This window comes from Muscardinus avellanarius, assembly GCF_963383645.1.
Source record: "Muscardinus avellanarius genome assembly, chromosome: 16".
NCBI classification, from domain to species: domain Eukaryota; kingdom Metazoa; phylum Chordata; class Mammalia; order Rodentia; family Gliridae; genus Muscardinus; species Muscardinus avellanarius.
The window spans coordinates 11,309,126-11,332,403 of NC_137802.1; the positions used below are offsets into that span (position 1 = coordinate 11,309,126).

Consider the following 23,278-nt stretch of genomic DNA (forward strand, 5'->3'; position numbering starts at 1 on the left):
ATTTCTCGCCCGTCCACACCTGAGCAGTAGAATAGGATGGGGCCGCTGCCCTGCTGGCTGGAGCCTTCCGCAGTCACAGAGGCCCGAGTGCTATGACTAAGGACCCTTCCAACACCCGCATCAATGCCGCACACCCCCACCCCCGCTGCCTGTCCATCCCCGCCGGCAGCACTCACCACAAGTTGACAAAGCTGGCGAAGCTTGGGGAGAACGCCCTTTCCTCAGAGCTGCTCAGCTGTGGAGGGTCTCCTTTCACCACTTGGGTTAGTTGATCAAACACACTGTTCCACTTTGGATAAGGAAACCGGCCTGTGGCCAACTCGTACTAAAGAGTAAAGACGAAAAGCAAAATTCATTACACGTTACTTACTGCTCCTCACTGAACAGCCACGGAGACACTCTCAACCCCAAGCGAAACTCTGCAACAGCCCCCAGGCGACCAGAACAGGCTGGGATGGAGTCTTGAGGAACAGGAAGGCCAGGAGGATTACACGTGGAAAGCAGGACCACGAAGAGAGCTTGGTACCAACCAAACTCAAGGGCTTTGGCTGCAGGCAAGCACCAAGCTTACGCCTAAATAACGTTCCCTCGGTGCATGCCCAGAGCAGCCTCTGTTTGTGAGACTGCATAGCTTGGATTATAACATTTTTAGTACAGATTCTCTGCTCAATTTGCAGTCATTTGTTTGGAAGGCCGGGGTCCAGAATAGCAGTCAAAAATTTTTTTTAACTAGAAATTCAACAAACCCAGAGCTTACTAATCTGTTGTTACTTCAAACAAAACCAAACTTTACTATTAATAAAGAAATCAAGTCAGGGTCAAACTCTTCACCCTGCCTCCCACAAAGAACTCAGAACACTATCTCTAAAACAGAAACAAAACAGCTCTGAGTCTTATGTGTATCTGTCCCATGTCAAGGGTCAAAGTATTTGCTCATAACCAGTGACTCTTATTCTCACCCTTCCCCTCCTCTGTTCTGAAAATATGAATCTGGGAATTGAAGGTCTTTTTTTCCCCAAGAAATAAATCTAAATCTATTCCGGGGCATAATAAATCTTTATGTGTTTTGACAGGCGACTAGGAGAGGAGGACGAGGCTCCTCACTTACTGGAGAGGAAGCCGGCAGGTGAGAGAGAGAGAACAGCGAGCGGGAGAGCAGAGCACACGTGTGCTGCCGCAGAGGTTTTCTCCCCAAAGCCCGTGAGCTCCCTACTGGCTCCACTTGCTCCGGGGTAGGAGAGCAAGAGCTGTGCGTGCACACACAGCCTTCCATCCCATTGGCTGTGTTTCTTGGTTACAATTACAAATGCTTTAAAAGAATAAACAAATGCTTTGAAAGAATAAACTTTATTGGGGATTCACAGCATTAGAAATAACTTCAGTAGCTTATTCTTTTTTTTTTTTTTTTTGGTGGTGGTACTGGGGTTCCTGGAAGCCCTTCTACCTCCAGGCTACACTCCCAGACCTATTTTTACATTTTTATTTGGAAACAGGGTCTCCTAAGCCAGCTCGCGCGGCTGGCTTCAAACCTGCGCGATCCTCCTGTCTCTGCCTCCCAAGTGCGGGGATTACAAGCGTGCGCCACCACGCCCGGCCAGTAGCTTATTCTTGAGAACATATTTTAATAAGAAAAGGAAAGAGGAGACTGCACATTATAGAGTGAAGAACTCAGGGTCTTAGAAATTAATTCTATAAGTTTTATAAGTTTCATATCATTCTTATGAAAACTAAATGACGAAACAATTTTAGCACCTTGCTTTCAAACAACAAGGTTTAGCTAAAAGTCCTTAAACTTGCTTTTAAGAATATCTATGCTCAAGCTTTTAAAGCCCGAGGATGTGGCTCGGTGACAGAGCGCTTGCTTAGCACGCAGAGGCCTTGGGCTCTATCCCCAGTGGGTGGGGGGAAGGGGAGGTTCCATGAAACAAAATTTTTTACAAATCTCCTTTTTAAACATAATCAGTTAGGTTATTAACAGATATTTGTGATTCTTAAGTGTCCTTCATATGCAAACAGTTGACCTGGATGGAAATCATAGGTCTTGTTATCGTGTGCGGAAGCAGTCACCAGACCTTTCTTCTTCAGCGACTAGCTTCATAATAAGAAAACGTCCTAGGAAGTATCCCCATATTTGCTCACAAGGGAAGGGTAGAAAGAGAGTCAACTGCAGAGGTGTGCAGGCGGCCCTGCACCGTATCAAGGAGCCCATCAGCTTGACAACGTTGCTCGCCAAGAATAACTAAGGGGTTGTGCGATTCTGATTAAGGAAGAGGATCTGAGAACCAGCGAACAAATGGAGATTGATATGCTACATAGAGCTCCTTGTTGTGAACCTTTTTTCCTCTGGACTACAGGGTCTTAGGGAGTTCAATTGATAATGGGGGGTTGGGCTATTTACCTCACGGGACAACCCCATCTTGTGCAGAAAAGTCATAAACAGTGTAAGAGATACTATAGAGGCTATCCCAAATCAGAAAATCTTCCGTAAGCCCAAGAAAATAAAATTTTGAAGAAAGAAATAAATACGTAAAGATACTATTACAGACTGTGTGTGCCCCCTTAAAATTAAAATATATGGCAAAGGACGGTGGCTCACGCTCATAATCCCAGCTACTCAGGAGGCCGAGGCAAGAGTATCACAAATCCAAACCAACCTGGGCAACTTAGAGATCCTGTATCAAAATTTAAAAAAATAACAAGGGCCAGGGATGTAGCTCAGAAGTAGAATGCCCCCCCTAGGTAAATCCCCTCTACCACAGAAAGAACGGGGGGCAGGGGAATGAAAGTGTGTGGAAACCGAAACCCCAGTGTAACGGTATTGAGAGGCGGGTCCTTGGGGAGGAGATGGGTCATCACGGGGAGCCCTCACGAGTGGGAGTTACAATACAGACGCTACATACGTCCCTTGCCTTGTGCCCTGTGAGGACACAAGAAGACAGCCATCAGTGAGCCAGGGAGCAGCTCACTGGACACCAAGTCTATCAGCGCCTTGGTCTTCCCTGTGCTCCCTCAGAACTGGGAGAAACCAGTGTCTGTTCCAGACAAACTACCTAGTTTATAATAGTTCATTTAAACAGCCCAAACTAAAGCATCTACATGTTTCATGTAATCAAAATTTCAATACAGTCTATAGGCAGAGAGAAGAGGTACTTGTGGGTGATGCTTGTAAAACAGTAGCTTTGCCACTATTCTTCTCAGTGTGTTTCCCTCCTAAATCTCTGACTGTTGCATTACTACGATCAGGTCAACAAAAACATACCAACGTGATCCCCAAACTCCAGACATCAGAGCGGACGTCATAGCCCTGCCGGGATGCGCTTGGGTCTATTCTTTCAGGCTGGAACATAAAGAAAAGTCAAGGTCATTAAGTGCTTACCCTTGAGAAACAGGCAAATGCGAACAAAGGGCTGGACGTGTGGCTGCAATGCCAGCATATTCTTAGAGGAGTCCATGACCAGGGCCAGACTGGGAGTAAGGGGAATTATTATACTGAAAACAAACAGAAAATCTGCAGTAATGGCTGCTGCTGTGAGGGGGACACACAGCAACTCTTCATGGGGGAGAACCTTTGGGATCTCAGGCTGAAGCTGAAAATGGCCAGGAGAGAAACGGAGAAAACAGGAAAAATGAAAAAGTAAAGAATCACGAGATCAGATCTAATAGCTTCTTTAACCGTGAGTACGAGGCGGGGGCTGTGTTCTAGTTCTAGTGAGTAAGGTCATACCACAGTATATTTTAAGACACAAAATCAAAGTATAAGCTAAAATTATTTTAACTGTTCCACCCATTCTTTACAACAAATTTAAGTTTATCAGTCATTTTTAACCAAATTACGGCACTGCAGCAAAGTAAAATGTTATCCCATCATACAAACAGCCGAAACCCTCCTAATAATTCTGTGAAGGGAGTATCTTTACATTTCCTTGAAATCAGGTGCCATCATTCATAGATGTCGGGGTGGACAGGAGAAAACAAGAGGGTATTAATGCCACAGGACGGTCGACTGCATTACACCTTGCGCCTGCCGGCAACAACTAATATGTATTAGTTGTTGTGTATTTTAACTTCAACACTGTGATGCTATAATCCAGGGGCATTCTACCTCTGAGAACATCGCCAGCCCTATTTTATTTTTAATTCTTATTTTAAAACTGAGTCTCACTGAGTTGCAAAGGGCCTCATTAAAGAGCTGAGGCTGTTTGCAAACCACAATCCTCCTGTCTCAGCCTCCCAAATGCTGGGATTACAAGCTTGTGCCACCATGCCCGGCTGATGCAAAAATATTTACTGAAAGCTATTTACTTTGTTTTTAGTTCTAAATACATTTATTTGCCTGATAAGGTACACTTTATATAAATGTCCCAATATTCAACCCAGAAAGAAAATATGTTCCACCCAACAATTGTAGGATGGTTTTCCCAAATTCCCATAAAACATTTGTTAATAAATCACACGGATCCAAAAATAATAAAAATCTGGCAAAGCATGTCCTCAGGTGACAGTAACTAAACTAGAAATTAGTAACAGACACCTACAAGATCCTTAAGCATTTAGAGGTTAAACAATACACTTCTAAATAACACACTGATCAAAGAAGTATCAATGGTATCCTTTGAACTAGATAAAATGAAATTAAAATTTATTACAATTTATGGGATGCAATAAAAAATGTTCAGAGGGAAACCTATAGCACTAAATGCATATATTAGAAGCAAAGACATCTAAAATCAGTAACATAACTTTGTAGCAAATATAATTAGAAAAAAAACAAAGCCCCAAGCAAGCAAGAGGAAGTAATAAAAAGTAGAGGAAGGAAGTACATACAGAAAAATAATAGAAGAAACCCAGTGGTGGCGCACGCTTGTAATCCCAGCATTTGGGAGGCTGAGACAGGAGGATTGTGGTTCACAGACAGCCTCGGCTACTTAGTGAGGCCTTTTGCAACTCAGTGAGACCCTGTTTCAAAATAAAGAATAAAAAAGAAGGCTGAGAGTGTAAGTGGAATGTAGAACGGCCTTGAGTTCCATCTCAGTACCATAAAAAAAATAAAAAAATAAAAATAAAATAATAGAGGAAAGTCAGGAAAACCAAAATGATTCTTGAAAAAGAGCAACAAAATTGGCAGAAAAAAGACTCAAATTACCAAAATTAGGAAGCAGCAGGAGAAATTACTATTCATATGAAAAAATAAATGAAATGGAGACATTGTTTAAAAATGAAGACTTCTTAAAATACCGAAATATGAATCATCTTAGAATTACTTTATTTAATAAACTTATTAAAAACTTTCCCATGCATTTGTAATCCCAAGTCTTTTTGAGACAGGAGGATGGCAGGTTCATGGTCAGCCTCAGCTACTAAGTGAGGCTCTCCACAATTTAGTGAGACCTTGTTTCCAAATAAGAAATTAAGAAAAAAGAATAGGGCTGGGGTGTAGCTCAGTGCAGGTCCAATCCCTAGTACTGCCAAAAACAAACAAATTTTTGACAAATAAAGGTCCAGCCCTATGTGGGTTCATTGGTGAACTTTTACAAACATGCAAGGAAGAAATAAAAGCAGTCTTATAGAGTCCTCCCTCTCCCCTAAAAAAGATGGTATGCTTCTCAACTCATTTTATGAGTCCATGAAAACCTGGCTAAGACAAGCTGTACCCCCAGACACTGTATGACGGTAGCCCTATACACAAGGCACAGAAGTCATTAACCAAATACAAGCAAGCCTAAAAATACATGAAGTGGGAACATATCATAAACAAAATCAATGTAATACACCATAATTACAAAATAGAGGAAAAACGTATGGTCATCTCAATAGGCGCAGAATACCTGACAAAATCCAAAACCCACTAACAACTGCAAAAACAACTCTTAACACTAAAAGCAGAAAGAACCTTCTCTGTCAATTAAAGACACCTAATTAACCTAGAGTATATACCTACTGGTGAAATACAGAACACTTCCAACTAATAGAGTATTTGCAAGAAGGCCAAGACGTTTACTCTTAGGACGTCCACTCAGCACTATATTGGGTTCTTGCCAATACAAAAGGCAAGAGAGGAAGGGGAAAGTTTCCTTTATTCACAGATATATCAATCACAATTACTACCACTCTTTATATAGAAAGTTCCTATTAAAACTAACAGTGAAACTAGCAAGGTCATAAGACCTACTGTCAACATATGCATAAGAGTTGTATTTGTATGTGATAATAATAAAAATTATTTTAATTCCATTTACATAACAATAGTATCAAAAACTATGAATTCCTTAGAAATAAATTTAATTAAAAGACATTCAAGAGGTCTAAACTGAAGACTCAAAACAATGTTGAGAAAGCAAGACTTAAATAAATAGACATAACAGGCACTAAAAAAACTTAGCACCGAGCTGGCTGTGGTGCACATGCCTGTAATCCCAATACTTGGGAAGCTAACACAGGAGATTCACGGGTTTGAGACCAGCCTCAGCTTTGTAGCAAGACTCTTGGCAACCAAGAGAGACCTTGTTTCAAAACAAAAAATAAAGAAAGGGCTAGAGAAGAATGCCCCTGGGTTCAACCTCGAGAACCATAGAGAGAAGAAAAAAACCCTCAAACTTCTCAGCAGTACGAATGCACGAACCTCTACTACACAGAGTGGCGTGGATAGATCTTCAAAACACGCTGAAAGAAGTGGACGCAAGTAAGTTTACATTGTAAGATTACATTAGTATGAAGCTGAAAGGGAAGCCAAACCGACAGTGACAGGTACCAGGATCGATGGCCACCGCAGGCAGGGTGGGAGCCACCGGGACACAGAATATCTGGGAGCAAACACGAGGGTGTCTCCCCGGTGACAGGCAGGTCTCCATCTTGACTGGCTGTGACCCATGCCAACACCCAGAGCACACATTTAAAATGTGAGCCCGTCATTTGTAGCTATGGCTGGGGGGCTACCCTGAAATCACTGGATGTGCATGTGACTAGGAGCTACAAGTCTAGTATGTGTGTCTCAGAATATACCCAACTCCTGAAAGTAAGAAGAATGAAAAGGACTCCCATTCACTGTACTGTCATGGTGGAGCGTTATCTAGCAAAGCTCTCCGAGGACTAAGTGGACTTTAGTTTTGCATAATCATCTACTCTTCCCTAGGGTCCAGACACTTACATTAACCTGAAGCTTTTGGTTCAGTGGAGATACAAATGATTTCCATTCAATAATCCCAAAAGTTAAAGTCTTCTTGACCTGGAAATCATTAGCAGTTTTCTCTAATGGCTAGATACTCAACCTACCCATCTCATTCCAACTTTCTTAGTGAGCATAAATAACGGAAATCACAAATGTTCTTTGAGCTGGTTTTGTAGCATGCTGACCACTCAGTTTTCTCATTAATAAGATAAATACACTTTCACCACACTCACTATTTCTATATGCAGTCTTTTTAACATTTTGAAAATTATTCTCTGACGAGTATAGACCTAAGATTGATGAAATTAAATACCCTATATTCTAAATCTAAATCAGAGGTACAGGCTTGCAAAACAGAACGCAGTTTAAAAGTATAGCAGGACAAAACTACCTTAGGGAACAGAGTATGTAACATTAATAAAAACAAAAGTAGATAAAAATTTTCATATAAAAATATATAATTTAAAATAAATATACGAAGCCAAGGTATAAGGGGAAACTGACAATCACGATGTATGAACAACTTCTGAACAATTCTCCTTAATCATTTTGGATTAAATAAGCAAAAAAGTACTGAACGAAGGTAACTAAATAATACAGCCCTTTTCCAATATTTCATTATTTAATTGATCATTTGTCAGGCCACAGAGAATCTCAGTATGTCCCCAAAAGCAGATCTGTATATGATGCTTTGAAAGCAAGTAATAAGCCAAGAGATGAACAAAACTCAGCGAAGCACTTTGCATTAATATGTTGTACACACACTAGAGTGAAGCCTAGCAGCTTGAAGCAAGCTCTCGGGGTCCCCTGGCTTCTGAGTCAGCTTTCAAGGGGGTGTGTAAGCTGAATGCCTCCCCCTCAAGGTCTCATAAAACTGCTAGGGCTGATACCAGAGGATTCCTCCCTAAGCCAATTCACAACGTAACTGCAGAAAAGCTCAGGTCCTCGCCGCGTGAGCCTTTCATAAAGCTGCTCAAGTGTCTTCACACCATGCCTTCCTCCAGAGGGAGCAGTCCAAAAGAGAGGCCACAGTGCCTTTTGTGACAAACTTTCAGAACAGTCTTTTTTCTTTTTTTTTTTTTTTTTTTTTTTTGTACCTGGGATTAAAGGCAGGGAGCTTTCTACCTCCAGGCTATTACCCCTACCCCAGCTGCTGAGGCTGCCCTCCATCCTACGATCCTCCATCCTGCGATCCTCCTTCTCAGCCTCCCAAGTACAGGGATTACGAGCCTGTACCACCGTGCCCAGCTGCTACATGCTCTTTGCGGGAAGCAATTCACTAAGCCTGGTCCACATTCATGCACCTACTCTCTACTTTCTGAAAGATGGATACCAAAGAAATTGTGCATCCAGTTTATAACTACCACATAGTTGGATATTAAAAACACTCCAGCTTTACATTTCACATTTAAACACAACTGAGAAAGTTAAAATGTGCACAGGATATACACATATATATGGACACAAGCAAACCCGTGTTGATGCTGAGGAAAAAGCAAAACATCATAGTTTTCAAAGAATCATCTATTCTTCCCCCACAGACTTCAGCCAAGAAAAACTTCAACTCTAAGGAACAAAAAACGATGTGACTACGCTACCTGAACTGTCCTGAACAGTGGAAATTTTTTTGAGTTTGGGAAGGCCAAAGACAAATATTTGTCTAAAACATGATGATAACTTTTAGCAGTATCAAGAAAATAGAATTCTTCAAATTCAATTTTCAAAGCTAGCATAACCCTAACATTTACAATATCACTTAAGACATTTTAAGCATAAATCATAAATACTGGCATACTAAGTAAAAATACATAAAACATAAAAATTGCTTGAATGTCAGCATGTTTCAACTATAGGAAATATATGTAGTTATGATTCATCATATTAAAACTATACAGGGAGCCGGGCGTGGTGGCGCACGCTTATAATCCCTGCGCTTGGGAGGCTGAGACAGGAGGATCGCACAGGTTCGAAGCCAGCCTCAGCTACTTAGTGAGGCTCTCAGTAACTTAGTGAGACCCTGTTTCCAAATAAAATAGAAAACAGGTCTGGGAGTATATCCCAGAGGTAGAAAGCCTCTGGGTTCCACCCCCAGTACCACAAAAAAATAAAAAATAAAAAATAAAAAGTAAAACTATACAGGGAACATTTGTGCACTGAATGATGCCAAAAATCTTTAATAAAAGCCAGGCGTGGTGGCGCACACTTGTAATCCCTGCCCTTGGGAGGCTGAGACAGGAGGATCGCACAGGTTCGAAGCCAGCCTCAGCTACTTAGTGAGGCTCTCAGCAACTTAGTGTGACCCTGTTTCCAAATAAAGTATAAAAAATAGGTCTGGGAGTATAGCCTGGAGGTAGAAAGCCTCTGGGTTCTACCTCCAGTACCACACGCACACAAAAAAAATAAATTTAATAAAATCTCACAGCCATTTTTTACTTAATTTCTTACACACATACACACACGCATGCACACATGCTTGCGCTCCCCCCCACCAACATACAGAGTAAACCAGGAACAAGAAACTCTTAAAGAATAAAGAATAGTCAATAGGCATTTGGTTTTAAGTCAGAAAGTATCAATCTCATATACATTCAAGAATCCTAATATCATTCAACACTGATCTAAAAGTTCTAGATAAAACAACAAAAGTAAGTTCAATAATAGTTAAAGGTATAAGAAAAAAATTAATACCTATAGGAATTGCCAAAGCAAAAATTACTTGTAACATGGTACCCTGACTACCACCTAAAACTTTTTTTAAAGTATATCAATAAACATATCAAACAGCTATATTTTATATTAGCAATTATTTGTCAGGAAAACACCCCATTCAAAATCAAAACAAAAAAGCTGGGTGTGGTGGCTTAGGTTAGTAATCCCACTACTTGAGAGGCGGAGACAGGAGAATTGCATATTTGAAGCTAGCCTTTGCAACTTAGTGAGGCTCTCAACACCCAAGTGAGATCCTGTTTCAAAACAAAAAATAAAAAGGGCTTGGAGAAAGAATGCTCCTTGGATCAATCCCCAGTACCACAAAAATAAATGAATAAACAAACAACAACAACAAAAACTTGTCTTCGGGCCTATGTATCCAGCAATGAACAAAACGACGACTTTGGCCTCAAAGGGCTCCCAGTGCACACAAGAGGGCCACAACAAAACAAAACGGGTGGCGGCGAGTGCCAAGAAGCGAAAAGGGCTAGGGAGCCAGAGGTGCGGAGTGCTACCTGAGGGAAGGCGGCCAGGAGGGATTTCCTAAGGACGCAGCACTTGCTCAGAGACCAAAGGGAAAGGCAAGAGTAGCATATTAAAAATATTTGCAGCCGGGCATGGTGGCGCACGCCTGTAATCCCAGTACTTGGGGGGCTGAGACAGGAGGATCGCAGGTTCGTGGCCAGCCCAGCTACTTGCTGAGGCCCCCTGCAACTCAGTGAGTCCCTGTTTCAGAATAAAAGATAGGGTTGGGCGTGTAACTTGGAGGTAGGAGGTAGACTGCCCCTGGGTTCCATCCTCGATATTGCAAAAAATAAAATAGAAAATAAAAATATCCATGAGGGAGAGTTCAGGGAGAAGATGTTAAAGACCTGAGTGGTAATGCCCTCCTCCTATCTGTGGAAGAGCAAGAAGGGAGTCAGGTGGCTGGGGCGGGATAGAGGAGAAGGTACAAGGCCAACACTCAGAAAGCCAGGGGGCCAAGGCAGAGCCCAGGGAGCTGACACTTTTATTTTTTGTTTGTTTGCTTAGTTTTTTAAAGAGACGAATTCCCGCTATGTTCTCCTGGCTGGCCATGAACACCTGGGCTCCAGGATCCGCCTGCCTCGGCCTCCCTAGCAGGGACTAACTGAAAGTGCCCGGGGCTGATGCTAAGGCATCTGACGTGCTGCTTGTCAGCCCACCCCGCGGCTGCACTAAGAACAACACAGCAGAGCATGGTGCAGCAGGGAGCGCTGCATGGATGACGGCAACAGGCAGGAGAAGCCAGCCCCACGGTTTTGAAAGGACGGATTTGAGATACACCTATGTACTACAGTCTTTGCTGATGGACTCACTGTAAAGCGCGGAAGAGGAAGGAAGGAAAGCAGGCAGGCTCTAAAGCGTGTCCTGAGCCACCAGGAAGGAGCTGCCACTCACTGCAGTACAGAGGAAGGGCCAGAGGAAGCCCATGGGGCTTGCAGAGAGGAAGCAGTGTTGGAGATCAAGACAGCTATACCAGACACACTGTATTTGTCATTTTCAATAGAATCTAAGCAGAGGAAAATAACACAGGGCATTCAATATATGATTTTAGAGTGTACAAGTGAGATGCAGGCAAGAGAGACAAACTGTGAGCCATCACTACCCGCATCAATTCCAGAGCATCGGCCAAGCGGCAGGTGCAGCAAGCACAGTAGAGAGCAAGTGAGGCGGTCTTTACATCCTTGAGCTCAGGTGAGCTCGCGAGAGAAATGTGGGCAACAGAGAGAAGTTTAAAAGGCCTGAACACAGCCGGCCAGAGTGGGGCACGCTTGTAATCCCAGCATTCAGGAGGCTGAGACAGGAGGATCGCAGTTCACGGCCAGCCTCAGCTACTTAGTGAGGCCCTTCCGCAACTTAGTAAGACCCTGTTTCAAAATAAAGAATAAAAAATGGGGCTGGGGGTATAGCTCGGAGGTCAAATCCCTAGACCCACCAAAGGAAAAAAAAAAAAAAAAAGGCCTGGTTCCTCAGCCTGAGCTCATCAGCAGCTGGAGTTTGGGAAGAGGTGCTGCAAAGAACCAGGAAGAGGGTCCAGCCCCGGGAGGCAGCCCAGGAAGGAAATGTCATGGCAGCCTACTAGCGAGAGTGCGTCAACAGTGTCTGAGACATTTCACACAGAGTAAGGAAGACGAGGAGTCAGAACTGACCCTGGGCTCTGCCCCCATGGAAAAGCATGCAAGGGCATGGGCTTCACACTTACTGCCATGTACGGCCTGCATCCAGCATCTCTTGTCTTGGCAATGGAGTCCACAAGCTGTCCACTGATGCCAAAGTCACAGAGTTTTATATTTCCACTTCTGTCCAGAAGAATATTGGAAGGTTTGATATCTGCAAGACATAGACAGATGTCATTTGGCATATATTAGCCAATCAAATGACCTATATTCTAAAATATTTTTAAGCAAAAATGTTTAAAAACCCTAGAAAACATACATGAGTCCTTAAATTCAGATATGTAAAAAGCAGAACATTTTTATTTAGCTCATGCAATTATTCACGTTTTAAACACAGGACTTTAATGTCTAGAATTTCCTACTGTATCATAGCAAAACTCCCTTTACCAGCAACATCTTAATCTAAAAATGATTTTTAAACATCTTATTTATAAAACATACACAAAACTATGTTTCACTACTAGAAATGGGAAAACACTTTCCTGAATGCTGATGCTCTAAAACTAAATATCAAAAGATTCTTCCAGGGTGGGTGTGGTGGGTGCACCTGTAATCCCAGTACTCGGGAGGCTCAGACAAGAGGCTCACAGGTTTGAAGCTAATCTCAGCAATTTAGCAAGCCTCTCAACAACTTAGCGAGATCCTGTTTCAAAATAAAAATGAAATACGACTGGAGGTATAGCTCAGAGGTAGAATGCCCCTAGGTTCAATAATCAGCACCATTAAAGAAAAGAGATGCTTCCAAATAAATTTAGGCATTATAAAATGTCTTAATAGGCTTATATTCATTGAACTGATTCATTATATAAAAGTCAAAATAGGAAAAATGAGCTTAAGCTTTCAGAGAATACACTAACATAATTTACAGAAAATGTCAAAGCCATACAACTAAAAATAAAGTGTACAAATTATCAACTCCCCACACCTTTAAAGGAGGAGAGTATGAACTACAGTGCACAGAATAGACCACCAGCTTGGGATCTGAGCCGTGAGGGCCAAAGCCCAGGTCTGACTCTCACCACACAACCTAGTGAGCTACTGGACTTCACTCAGCAACCACAGCTTCCTCCTCAGCAAAGTGAGAAGGGTTCCTCCTTCACAGGGCTATGGATACTCAAACATCTACTACAGCACCTGGGCATCAGCTATTCTCAACAAGTGCAGCCACCTAATTATTTCTAAGAGATTTTCCTAATCTTAGATGGTTTTATCTAGTTTCTCCCAACCGACTCTTTTCTCGGACTCATCCATGAACTCGTTTCCTCCAATCCCAGAATCCTGTGCTTTCCCAGAAGTTGCGGCCACCAAACCCCTTCCTCATGACAGTCAGTCAACACAGAAGGTGCCAACGCTGCCTCATCAGGCTTCCCCCTTTGCTCACCAATTCTCTGTCCCTCTCACAAACCATCCATCCATTTCACTATCACCATCGTGGCTCACTTGAGAGCAAAGATGTACAGGATACAAAAAGACATCAATATAAAATTCCAAGTTGAACCATGAAAAAAATCAGAAAAGATCTCTCACTGTCACTGACACAACTTCAAACACCCATTCCTAAACACTCGGTCCTTCCCAGAGGAACCTTCACCTCGCTGAGGCATTCATCTCCTACATCCACACAATCAATACTCAGCCCCTGGCGGGTCCCAGCTGTATCAGGACAGTCTCGTGGTGCTTGACAGTTACTAGTTTAAGGACTTGGGGCATTTCTGGGAGGGAGACAAGAGTACTGTAGACATGTAGCGATACTTCCCTGCTCTTAGGAGAGCCACACAGCAGTGAGGGTCTCTTCAGGGGGAGGTCAGGACTGGGCATGGCACTGGTAATGCTGCAGTCACCACTCCCCGGAGGATGAGCCAACTCCCCACAAGGTCAGAGTCACATCACATCATCCCTCAAGGAGCCTGTCTGTGGGTTTGTTATGACAGACGATGCACACCCTTGCGGCTTCAGCCAGTTATGTATTTCCTGTTACTTGTGATCAAAAGCATTCTAAATGTGTGTGTGTGTGTGGGGGGGGTAACTGGATCCAATAAAGAGATGGCCATAAACTCATCATTTTCCAGTGTCAATCCCAAACTATCTTAGTACTTAAATGCCTCAATTATTAATATCTTTAACCACGAGTAGATATCTTGTCTAGAATTCAAGGTGTTCCCTTCCACAAACTGGACCTTTGGCTTTTTTCCTATTTATTATCAGGCTGAATCACACACTGCCAAGTACTGTCTGAAGACTGTTCATCCCAGGTTTACTGGGTAGCAACCTCATGTGCTTCTTCAAAGCAGTTCATTGATTCCCGCGTACAGTAACAAACAGAGCAAGTACTTGATTAGTTTGCTGAATTAAATTCAGAATTTTCATAGGGTTACTGCCTTCCGAAGTTTGGTTTTCAATACAGCAAATGTTAAAATTTGAACGCTGGCCGAATTGGACCAAGATCAATGTTTTCACAAATACATCGTGTCTTCAAGGAACTTCAATTTACCATGCTAATGAAAAGATCTTGTTTAATTAAAGAAAGGTAACCTAAAGTGAAGAAGTACTTGATTGGGATAGTGGCATGGTTTTAAAATACTTGAGAGTAGGAGATGGGGGCGGAGCTCAGTGGCATGGCACTTGCCTAACCCCAGCACACAGGGGGTCCTAGGTCCAGTTCCCAGCACCACCAAAAAGAAAGAGAAAAAGACAAAGAAAAAGAAGAAGAAAAAGAAAAGGAAAAAGGAAAAGAAAAAGGGGCCAGGATACTATCCCCTAGCCCCTCAGATTCTTCTCTGAATGTCCACGGGGTCACCTTGATCTTTTATACAAAACATTAAAACATTACCTATCAAGCAAGCAAGTAGTTGTTTTTTAACTAAGGGAAAATAACATAGCATAATTTAAATTCTAAGACCAACATACTATAGTTAGACTATAATGTACAGAACCTTAAATGAGGGGGAAAACATAAATAAATGAAGTGTTAGAATACATAGAGTATATTTTTGCTCAGATTATAAATATTTCAGAAAAGCTTATCCAGTAACAATTATTTGTATAACTCCTTTTACCAATTAATGAAAAAAGTTAGTCTCTGTTGTATAAAAGGCAATCAATACCCACCTCTGTGAATAATTTTCAAGTTTTCTTTTAAGTGGTTTAGTGCTTTCACAGTCTAGGGGGGAAAAAAGAAATGGGATAAAGATCTTGTTTCTTTTACTAAAACAGTGAAATACTTTATCATAAGTAATAGACCATATAGCCCTTTGTATGCTTTTTAAGGTTTATATTTCAATATTCTATCCATCATTTTTTTTTTCTTTTGGTGGTACTGGGGTTCCTGGAAGCCCTTCTACCTCCGGGCTACACTCCCAGACCTATTTTTACATTTTTATTTGGAAACAGGGTCTCCTAAGCCAGCGCGCACGGCTGGCTTCGAACCTGCGCGATCCTCCTGTCTCCGCCTCCCAAGCGCGGGGATGACAAGCGTGCGCCACCACGCCCGGCTCTATCCATCATTTTTATGAAGATGCCAAATGATGATTTTTAGATCTGAAAACTTAGTTGTCAAAATTCTTTTTCTTTTAAAAAGAAATGAGTAACATATAATTTGTCTAATAGTCATTAAAACTAGGCTTGGTGGTACAGACCTGGAAATGCAGTATTTGGACGGCTGAGACAAGAGGGTCGCAAGGTTCAAGGCCAGCCTCAACAACTCAGCAAGACTCTGCTTCAAGGTAAAAATAAGAAAAGCTGGGGGTGTAACACACACAGGTAGAATACTCCTGGGTTCAATCACCAGTACCAAAAAAAAAAAAAAATAGTTAAAAAAAAAAAAACCTGTATCCTGTTCGTTGCACCCTGTAACTCCAGTATGTGGGAGGCTGAGATGGGTGACTGTAGTTTTAAAGCCAGACTCAGCACCATCAGCAAGATCCTGTTTTAAAATAAAAATTAGATAGGGCTGATGGTGTGGCTTGGAGGTAGACTGCCCCCGGGCAACACCAGGGGTGGGGGTATTATTAAGGACAATAATAAATCATTTTCCTAAACTCTTAGCTCCTCACAAACATGCATCCCTGCTGGGTACTGAGCCTTCAGAGTGACTCTGCAGAGCCAGTGTGTCTGTCAGCCAGCGTGGTCATTTATCCTCCTGACTGATCACGCTGGTGACCTGAAAGTAAGCTTTGTTCAGAAAGGGATGGAATGGAGATGAATCGACAACTACCAACTAAAATAAAATTAAACAACGGGTCGGCCATTTGCTGTAAAAAAAGATAAAAAAAAATAAAAGATAAGTCTGCTATCATGAAGCTATCGGGTATGAGGAGTGTTGGCTACGCTTGTGTGCGCTGGTTTATTAATTAGCAAGAGACTTAACAAAAAGTAATGTTAGATGCTGTGCTTAATATATAAAATGATCATGAGCGGGGTGGTGGCACACGCCTGTAATCCCAGGACTTGGGAGGCTGAGACAGGTGGATCACAGGTTTTAAGTCAGCCTTGGCAACTTAGCAAGGCTCTCAGCAATTTTATGAGATCCTGTTTCCAAATAAAAAATAAAAACTCGGTTAGGTGTATGACATGGAGTTTCCATCTCCAGCAATACACACACACAGAAAAAAAGATCATTAAGTATGAAAACACAAATATATAATAAATAACCAGTATATATACTACAATATATGATAAAGTAATTTTATTTGTTTTCCAATTTCATGACTATACTCTTCTGTTTTGCTTTTGGTTGGGGGGAGTATTTTGTGTTTTGGTGGTACAGGAGATTAAACCCAGAGGGATTCTACCTCCAAGCTACATCCTCAGCCAAATATTTTTTTTAAATTCTTTATTTTCAAACAGGTCTCACTAAGTTGATGAGAGCCTAAGTGGCTGAGGCTGGCCACAAACCTTCAATCTTCCAGTTGCAGCCTCCCAAATATTGGGATTACAATACACCTGGCTAACTATATCTATCTATCTATCTCTCTATCTATCTATATATATAAAATAAATTGTGTGTGGATGGTACTGGGGGTGGAACCCAGGGGCTTTCTACCTCCGGGCTATACTCCCAGACCTATTTTATATTTTATTTAGAAACAGTGTCTCACTAAGTTGCTGAGTGCCTAAGTAGCTGAGGCTGGCTTTGAACCTGTGAGAGCCTCCCCTCTCAGCCTCCCAAGCACTGGGATTACAAGCGTGTGCCACCACGCCTGGCTTGGCTAACTATATATTTTTATGATGTTGATGAAGAGTGGGGTTCTGGGATCAGGCTGCCTGGGCTTTAACCGTCTACTACTTACAACTATATAAACATCAAAACAAATTTAATTACTTAAACTTTCCATGCTTCACATTATCTTAAAAAAAGGGGTTACAACATTTAACACAGAGAATTGCATTGACGATTAAATTTTATAGATCTTGGTTGACACAAATAAGTATTCACAAACCATTAACATCATTATTATGATGAGTGAGGGCAAATTTCCAGATAATAGTAGTTTGGTAAACTGGAGGGAGATGGATAATCAATGTGAGATTTCATATACTCATCTGAATAATGAGTAAGTTTCTAGTCTAACAGCTTCTTTATATAGCATAACATTATATGAAAGAGTTCATATCTTAAAATTTAGCTAGCTTCTAAAACATTGAACCATTAATTTGGCAAATTTAACCATTAATTTGACAACCTTTTAACATAAGATCTACCAATCTTAAGATAAATGACTATAGTTTAATCAAATTTTAAAATATAATTATAACATTCATCTCTTACAACTAAAATACAGTCTGAAACTGTCTACATTCTTAACCATAATTAATATTAATGCTGATTCATGAAAGTGCTACTTAACATTTTCAACAGTTTAGATGGGATAGTACAAATTTTGGAGGTAAGGGGTATCTCTGAACTACACCCCCAGCCCTATTTTATTTTTTATTTTGAAACAGGATCTTGCTAGGCTGCGAGGGCTGGCCACAAATCATCCTGTCTTAACCTCCCAAGTGCTGGGATTACAGGCTTGTGCCGCCATGCCCGACCCGAATGTTAAACCACAAAAAATACACTTCGCCTATACTCTCCAATTAAAGGGCTTCAAAGAGACTTTGGCAATTCTGACTAATTCGGGGATAAATCTATAATTGTTGACCTATCTGAAAATAGTTCAAGCAACAGAGGAAAAATGTATGCAAAAGTGCATTTAAACCATGGCCTCTCGTGGTTCTTGGGGATCTGAGCGCAAACAGCATGGTCAGTGTTATCTAGACCCATCTGAAGTGTTCTTACTGCCTGTTGTGTTGTTTACCCCACAAGATGACTTTGCTTTATCCCACTACAAATGATTTTCCTGGAAGGTAATAACATGCTATGAAGGACATTTAGATACACACATTGCCAACACAACAACCTCTTTAAATAATTACATATAAAAATAAGCAATTTAAAAACCAGGTACTTACTGCTAAAGTGATTTTGCCTAAAATTTCTTCTGGAATAACATCATCTAATACACTATATACATATTTGTAAAACTTATCAAACGAGGTAGACATGAGTTCCATACAGATCCAACAGTCACCCTACAAAATAACAAACATCTGTTGTTATTATATGTCTTTATGTTTAGGATTATCTTGGCTTTACTAAAAAAAAAAAAAAAAAACACATATAATTTAAAAAGAGGCAATCTTATTCATCTTTTTTGTATCAAATCTTGAACTAGTGATAACTTGTGATTCTATATTAATGCCCTAGGCAGAATATTCTATTCAGGTTTACACACGAACTCTGTTTCAAACAAGTTTTATTTAATCTTGGTTGTACAAACAGGGCCCTTGTCCTCTAATCTGGAGTATAGCTATGTTTCTTGACACACCTTTCCTAATAGAATGTAACTTCTACCAGGACAGGAGCTCACTGGAAATTTCTTAAATGAACAAATGCGGGCTGGAATTAAACTACATCATTCAAACACTGCTGGCAGCATTACGGACTCTCCTAGACCTGTAAAATAAGCAATTTTACCAAAAAATGAAGAGAAATACATTAGTCCTCACTTAGCCAAGGTTTCACTTTCTGTGGCTTCAGTTACTTGTCAACGCTGATGGCACAAAATTAAATGAGAAATTTCAGAAATTAGTGATCCCTATCCTTCTTCATAAAGTGTGCTGAGTTGCATGAAGAAATCTCGTGTTGTCCTGCTCCGTCCCTCCCAGGACCTGACCATCACTTTATTTAGCTTATACACACTGTATGTGCCACCGAACTGGTTATACTAGTTGCCCTATCAGTTGTCATAGTATCTATCACAGGGCTTATGTTCTATTAATCTTTAATAAATTACAAATGTTCTATTTTATTATTATCGTCACTCTCTTATTGTGGAAAATTTATAAATTAAAAAAAATTTGTGTGTGTCACTGGAGATTGAACCCAGGAATACTCTACTGCTAATCTATAGTCCCAGCCCTTCTCATTTTTTATTTTGAACCAAGGTCTTTCTAAGTTACTCAATGATGACTTGGGGCCTACGATCCTCCGGTTCCCCGTGTTGTGGGATTATAGGCATGTGTCACTGTGCTCAGCATAAAATTCACTTTTATCACAGGTAAACATATATAAGAAAATAGCACAGTATATGAAACAGTTATACAGGTTATGTTAATCTCAGAAATTTTAAGTATACACAGAGTGTCTTGGAATTATCTTCTGCAAATAAGGGGAAACTATTGCAAGTGTGTTGGTATCACTTGATAAAATCATGCCATATCATTTCACATGGGAATGTAGCTTAAATACTCAATAAATTACAAAAAGAAAAAAGTAGAAATCACTGAATAATCTCATAAAGTTTATCTAAAATTAAATTTCTTGACAACTATACAATTCATGAGAGGTAGGCAGGAGAAACAAAGAATATAAACAAATACCATAATAACTCTGTAAAAGGTTACCTGCATTTAAATAAGAACTACAAAGTACTCTTTTTTGGTAGTGGTGGTACTGGAGATTGAACACAGGGGCATCCTACCTGAGTTACACCTCCAGCACTATTTTGTTTTTTATTTTGAAACAGTCTCACTAAGTTGCTGAAGCCGGCCTCAAACCTGTGAATCTTCTAGCTCAATCTCCTAAATACTCAGATTACAGGTGTATGTCAGCATGCCAGGCTGGAAATAGCTTATGAAAGTAAAAATACCATCAAGAACATAACAAAAATTAATTTTATGTTGTCAGTAATTTATGAATCCAGCTGTACTCTCTTAAGATTTTCTACCCATTGACCTCCTACCACCAAGCCTAATCTAGATTGAGATATCAGAGATGAATGCCAATAAGATAAAATGGCCCTTTTAAGTAATGGCAGAGCCATGAATAGAAGAATCCAGTTTCCCTAAATTCTTTCTTCCATCAACACAAGCATTTTAACTTAGTTACATGCAGGAGAGCATATGTTGTGAAAAACATTGAGATGATTGGCAGTGCTCTCACAACAGGCCCATACAGAGGTTCCCAAACCTATTTGGCTTACCACCCTCTTTTTTTTTTGGTGGTGGTGGGGGGATTACTAAGTGCATCCTTGGAAATCTATCTTATTTAAAAGAATAAACACTGAACATCTGTATTTCATCCAGTGCCCCCAGCGGTCATGCTGCCCAGTTAGCTCAGAAGCCTGTATTGGGGAACATTCACACAGCTACAGGGCTACACAGAGCACACTGCTCTAAGTCCCGTTTGACATGGTGAACTTCTACTTAAAATTTTCTATAAGTCTTTCCAAGTATCTTTTTCTCCAGTGTTTTTTAGAGAATTCTCCCACAAAAGACCACATCCTCCACCCGAAACACCCAAAAACTTGAATTTATTTTAAAGACACCATCCTAAGAGATTTACTACGAACTTTTATCAGAGAAAAAGCACATTTTAAAAACCAAGAGGGGAGAGAAATACCCTCAATACTAGAAGAATACTTATGCTGAGAGTCTAAGAGGCCTGACTTACCATCCAGGCTCTTCTACTTTCTATTTATGGCAGCCCAGAATTCCTCATCTATAAAATGAGACAACTCCGCCATCCTCAGCGGACTGCGATAAATGTCAAGTGAGCTAAGATTATATATATATAATCTTAAGTTATATATGTCTTATATATATCACATATATGATATATATATATATCTAAAGTTATATATATGTCATATATATATATATATATCTTATATAAAATAAGGTGCCTGGCAGATGCTAAGAACTATAGTTACAAAACTGAAAGGAGAAGGAATGGTAGGCAAGAGATAGAAACACACACACACACACACACACACACACACACACACACACACACACACACGAGCAAGGAAAGAAGGCAAGAAGTAAACTGAGAATGGGATGGGAAGGGGAGTTAAAAAAAAAAAGAGCAATTAGCTTCAGGAGATGAAAGCCTTGTCCTTTCTAAGGCACACAACCTAACATACTTCTCGTCGCTCTGGCAGTCCCTGTTTGCCATAACTAAGAGCAGATATTTAAAGAAGAGGGGATGGTCTACAAGAGTAGTGACAAGCAATATAACTTCCATGTTGAAAACAAAGACAGAAGAAGCACATGCCTGGATACAAAGGAAAAATCATGAAATGAGGAGATACTGTAAAGGATAGGTAGAAGATAATGAAATGCTGGACCTCTAAGATCACACGATTCCTGAAGGCCCAGGTAAACCCAGTAACAGTCTTACATTCCAACTGTAAGCAGCTAGAAAATAAAATGCTTAAAAAGAGGCCATTCACAGCAGAAATGAAAACTATAACCCACCTTGGAACCTACCAAATGAGGCAGGACTCTTAGGAAAAGAACTAAAACGTTGAAGAATGACAACTTGACCAGTGTTGACAAATAGGACATATTTACAAACATGAAGACTCAGATGGAAGAGATGTCAAATTTCCCCCGAGTTAATCTATAAATTCAATGAAATTCTAAACAAAATTCCCATTAACCTGGACAAGCTGACCTCAAAACTTACATAGAAAATTTTCATCAAGCCACCAGTAACCAAGGCAGTTTTTAAAAACAGCCACTGAGCAGCTGGACAAAGGCTTTTTATAAAGTTATCATAAAAACAAAGAAGCCAACAAACAGATCCAAAAGACTGAGCAATTCAGAAATGTGGCGTCTCTAGACGTAGCAATGCAAATGGGCAAAGGGCGAGTTATTCGGTGCACACTGCTGGCACCGCCGCCTTCCACGCCGAACCCGCGTCGTTGCCCCTTTACCTCACTCACAAATATAAACAAAACACACTCATGTGAAGTGTGTGTTGTGTTACTGGGATGGAACCCAGGGACACTGTACCTGCGAGCTGCACCCCAGCCCTATTTTATTTTTATGTTTTTTGAAACAGGGTCTCATTAGGTTGGTGAGAGTCTCATGACTTGCTGAGGACACCCTCGGACCTGCAATCCTCCCGTCTCAACCTCCCACATACTAGGATTAAAGGCATGGGTCACCACGTCTGGATCCAAAGTGATTTTTAAAAAGTAAACGTTTAGCCGGGCATGGTGGCGCATGCTTGTAATCCCCGCGCTTGGGAGGCAGAGACAGGAGGATCGCGCAGGTTCAAAGCCAGCCGCGCGCTGGCTTAGGAGACCCTGTTTACAAATAGAAGTGATATAAAATAGGTCTGGGAGTGTAGCCCGGAGGTAGCAGGGTTTCCAGGAACCCCAGTACCACCAAAAAAACAACAAAAAAAAACTTTTTATGAGTTTTAATCTGTTCAGTGTAGGAAATAATTATTTCCCCAAAACAGTTATTAAAAGAACAAATCAAATGTAAAATTTGCTGAGCATGGTAGCAGACTAAATGGCTTCTGTCTCAGCCTCCCAAGTACTGGGATTACAGGTGTGGGCCACCACGTGCGGCTTTCAGTTCTTACTTTTTTCCCTCCTTCCAGCAGACATGACAACCAAACTCTGAGTGCCAACTGACACCACGGCTCTTTTAACAATGGAAACCACAAATTAAGCAAGCCCCATTACTAACACCTGGATATAATCCCTGCTATAAAAATTCTCATTCATTACCGGTGAAAAATAAGTCAGTAGAATTGCCGGGCGTGGGTGGCGCACACTTGCAATCCCAGCGCTTGGGAGACTGAGACAGGAGGATCTCACGGGTTCAAAGCCAGCCTCAGCTACTTGGTGAGGCTCTCAGCAACTTA

General features: G+C 40.9%; 1 protein-coding gene across 3 annotated transcripts in view; it reads right to left on the bottom strand.

The window, feature by feature from the left end:
- The window catches only part of MAP2K4 (mitogen-activated protein kinase kinase 4), a gene marked incomplete at both ends in the record, with an annotated part of 110,437 nt that overhangs the window by 12,113 nt on the left and 75,046 nt on the right, over positions 1-23,278 (bottom strand). For all 3 annotated transcript variants that reach the window (XM_080712574.1, XM_080712573.1, XM_080712572.1), the window contains 5 exons: positions 177-325; positions 3,260-3,337; positions 12,099-12,226; positions 15,181-15,232; positions 18,526-18,645. In XM_080712574.1, the coding sequence (XP_080568700.1) occupies positions 177-325; positions 3,260-3,337; positions 12,099-12,226; positions 15,181-15,232; positions 18,526-18,645 (527 nt within the window). The remainder of the gene's footprint in view (positions 1-176; positions 326-3,259; positions 3,338-12,098; positions 12,227-15,180; positions 15,233-18,525; positions 18,646-23,278) is intronic.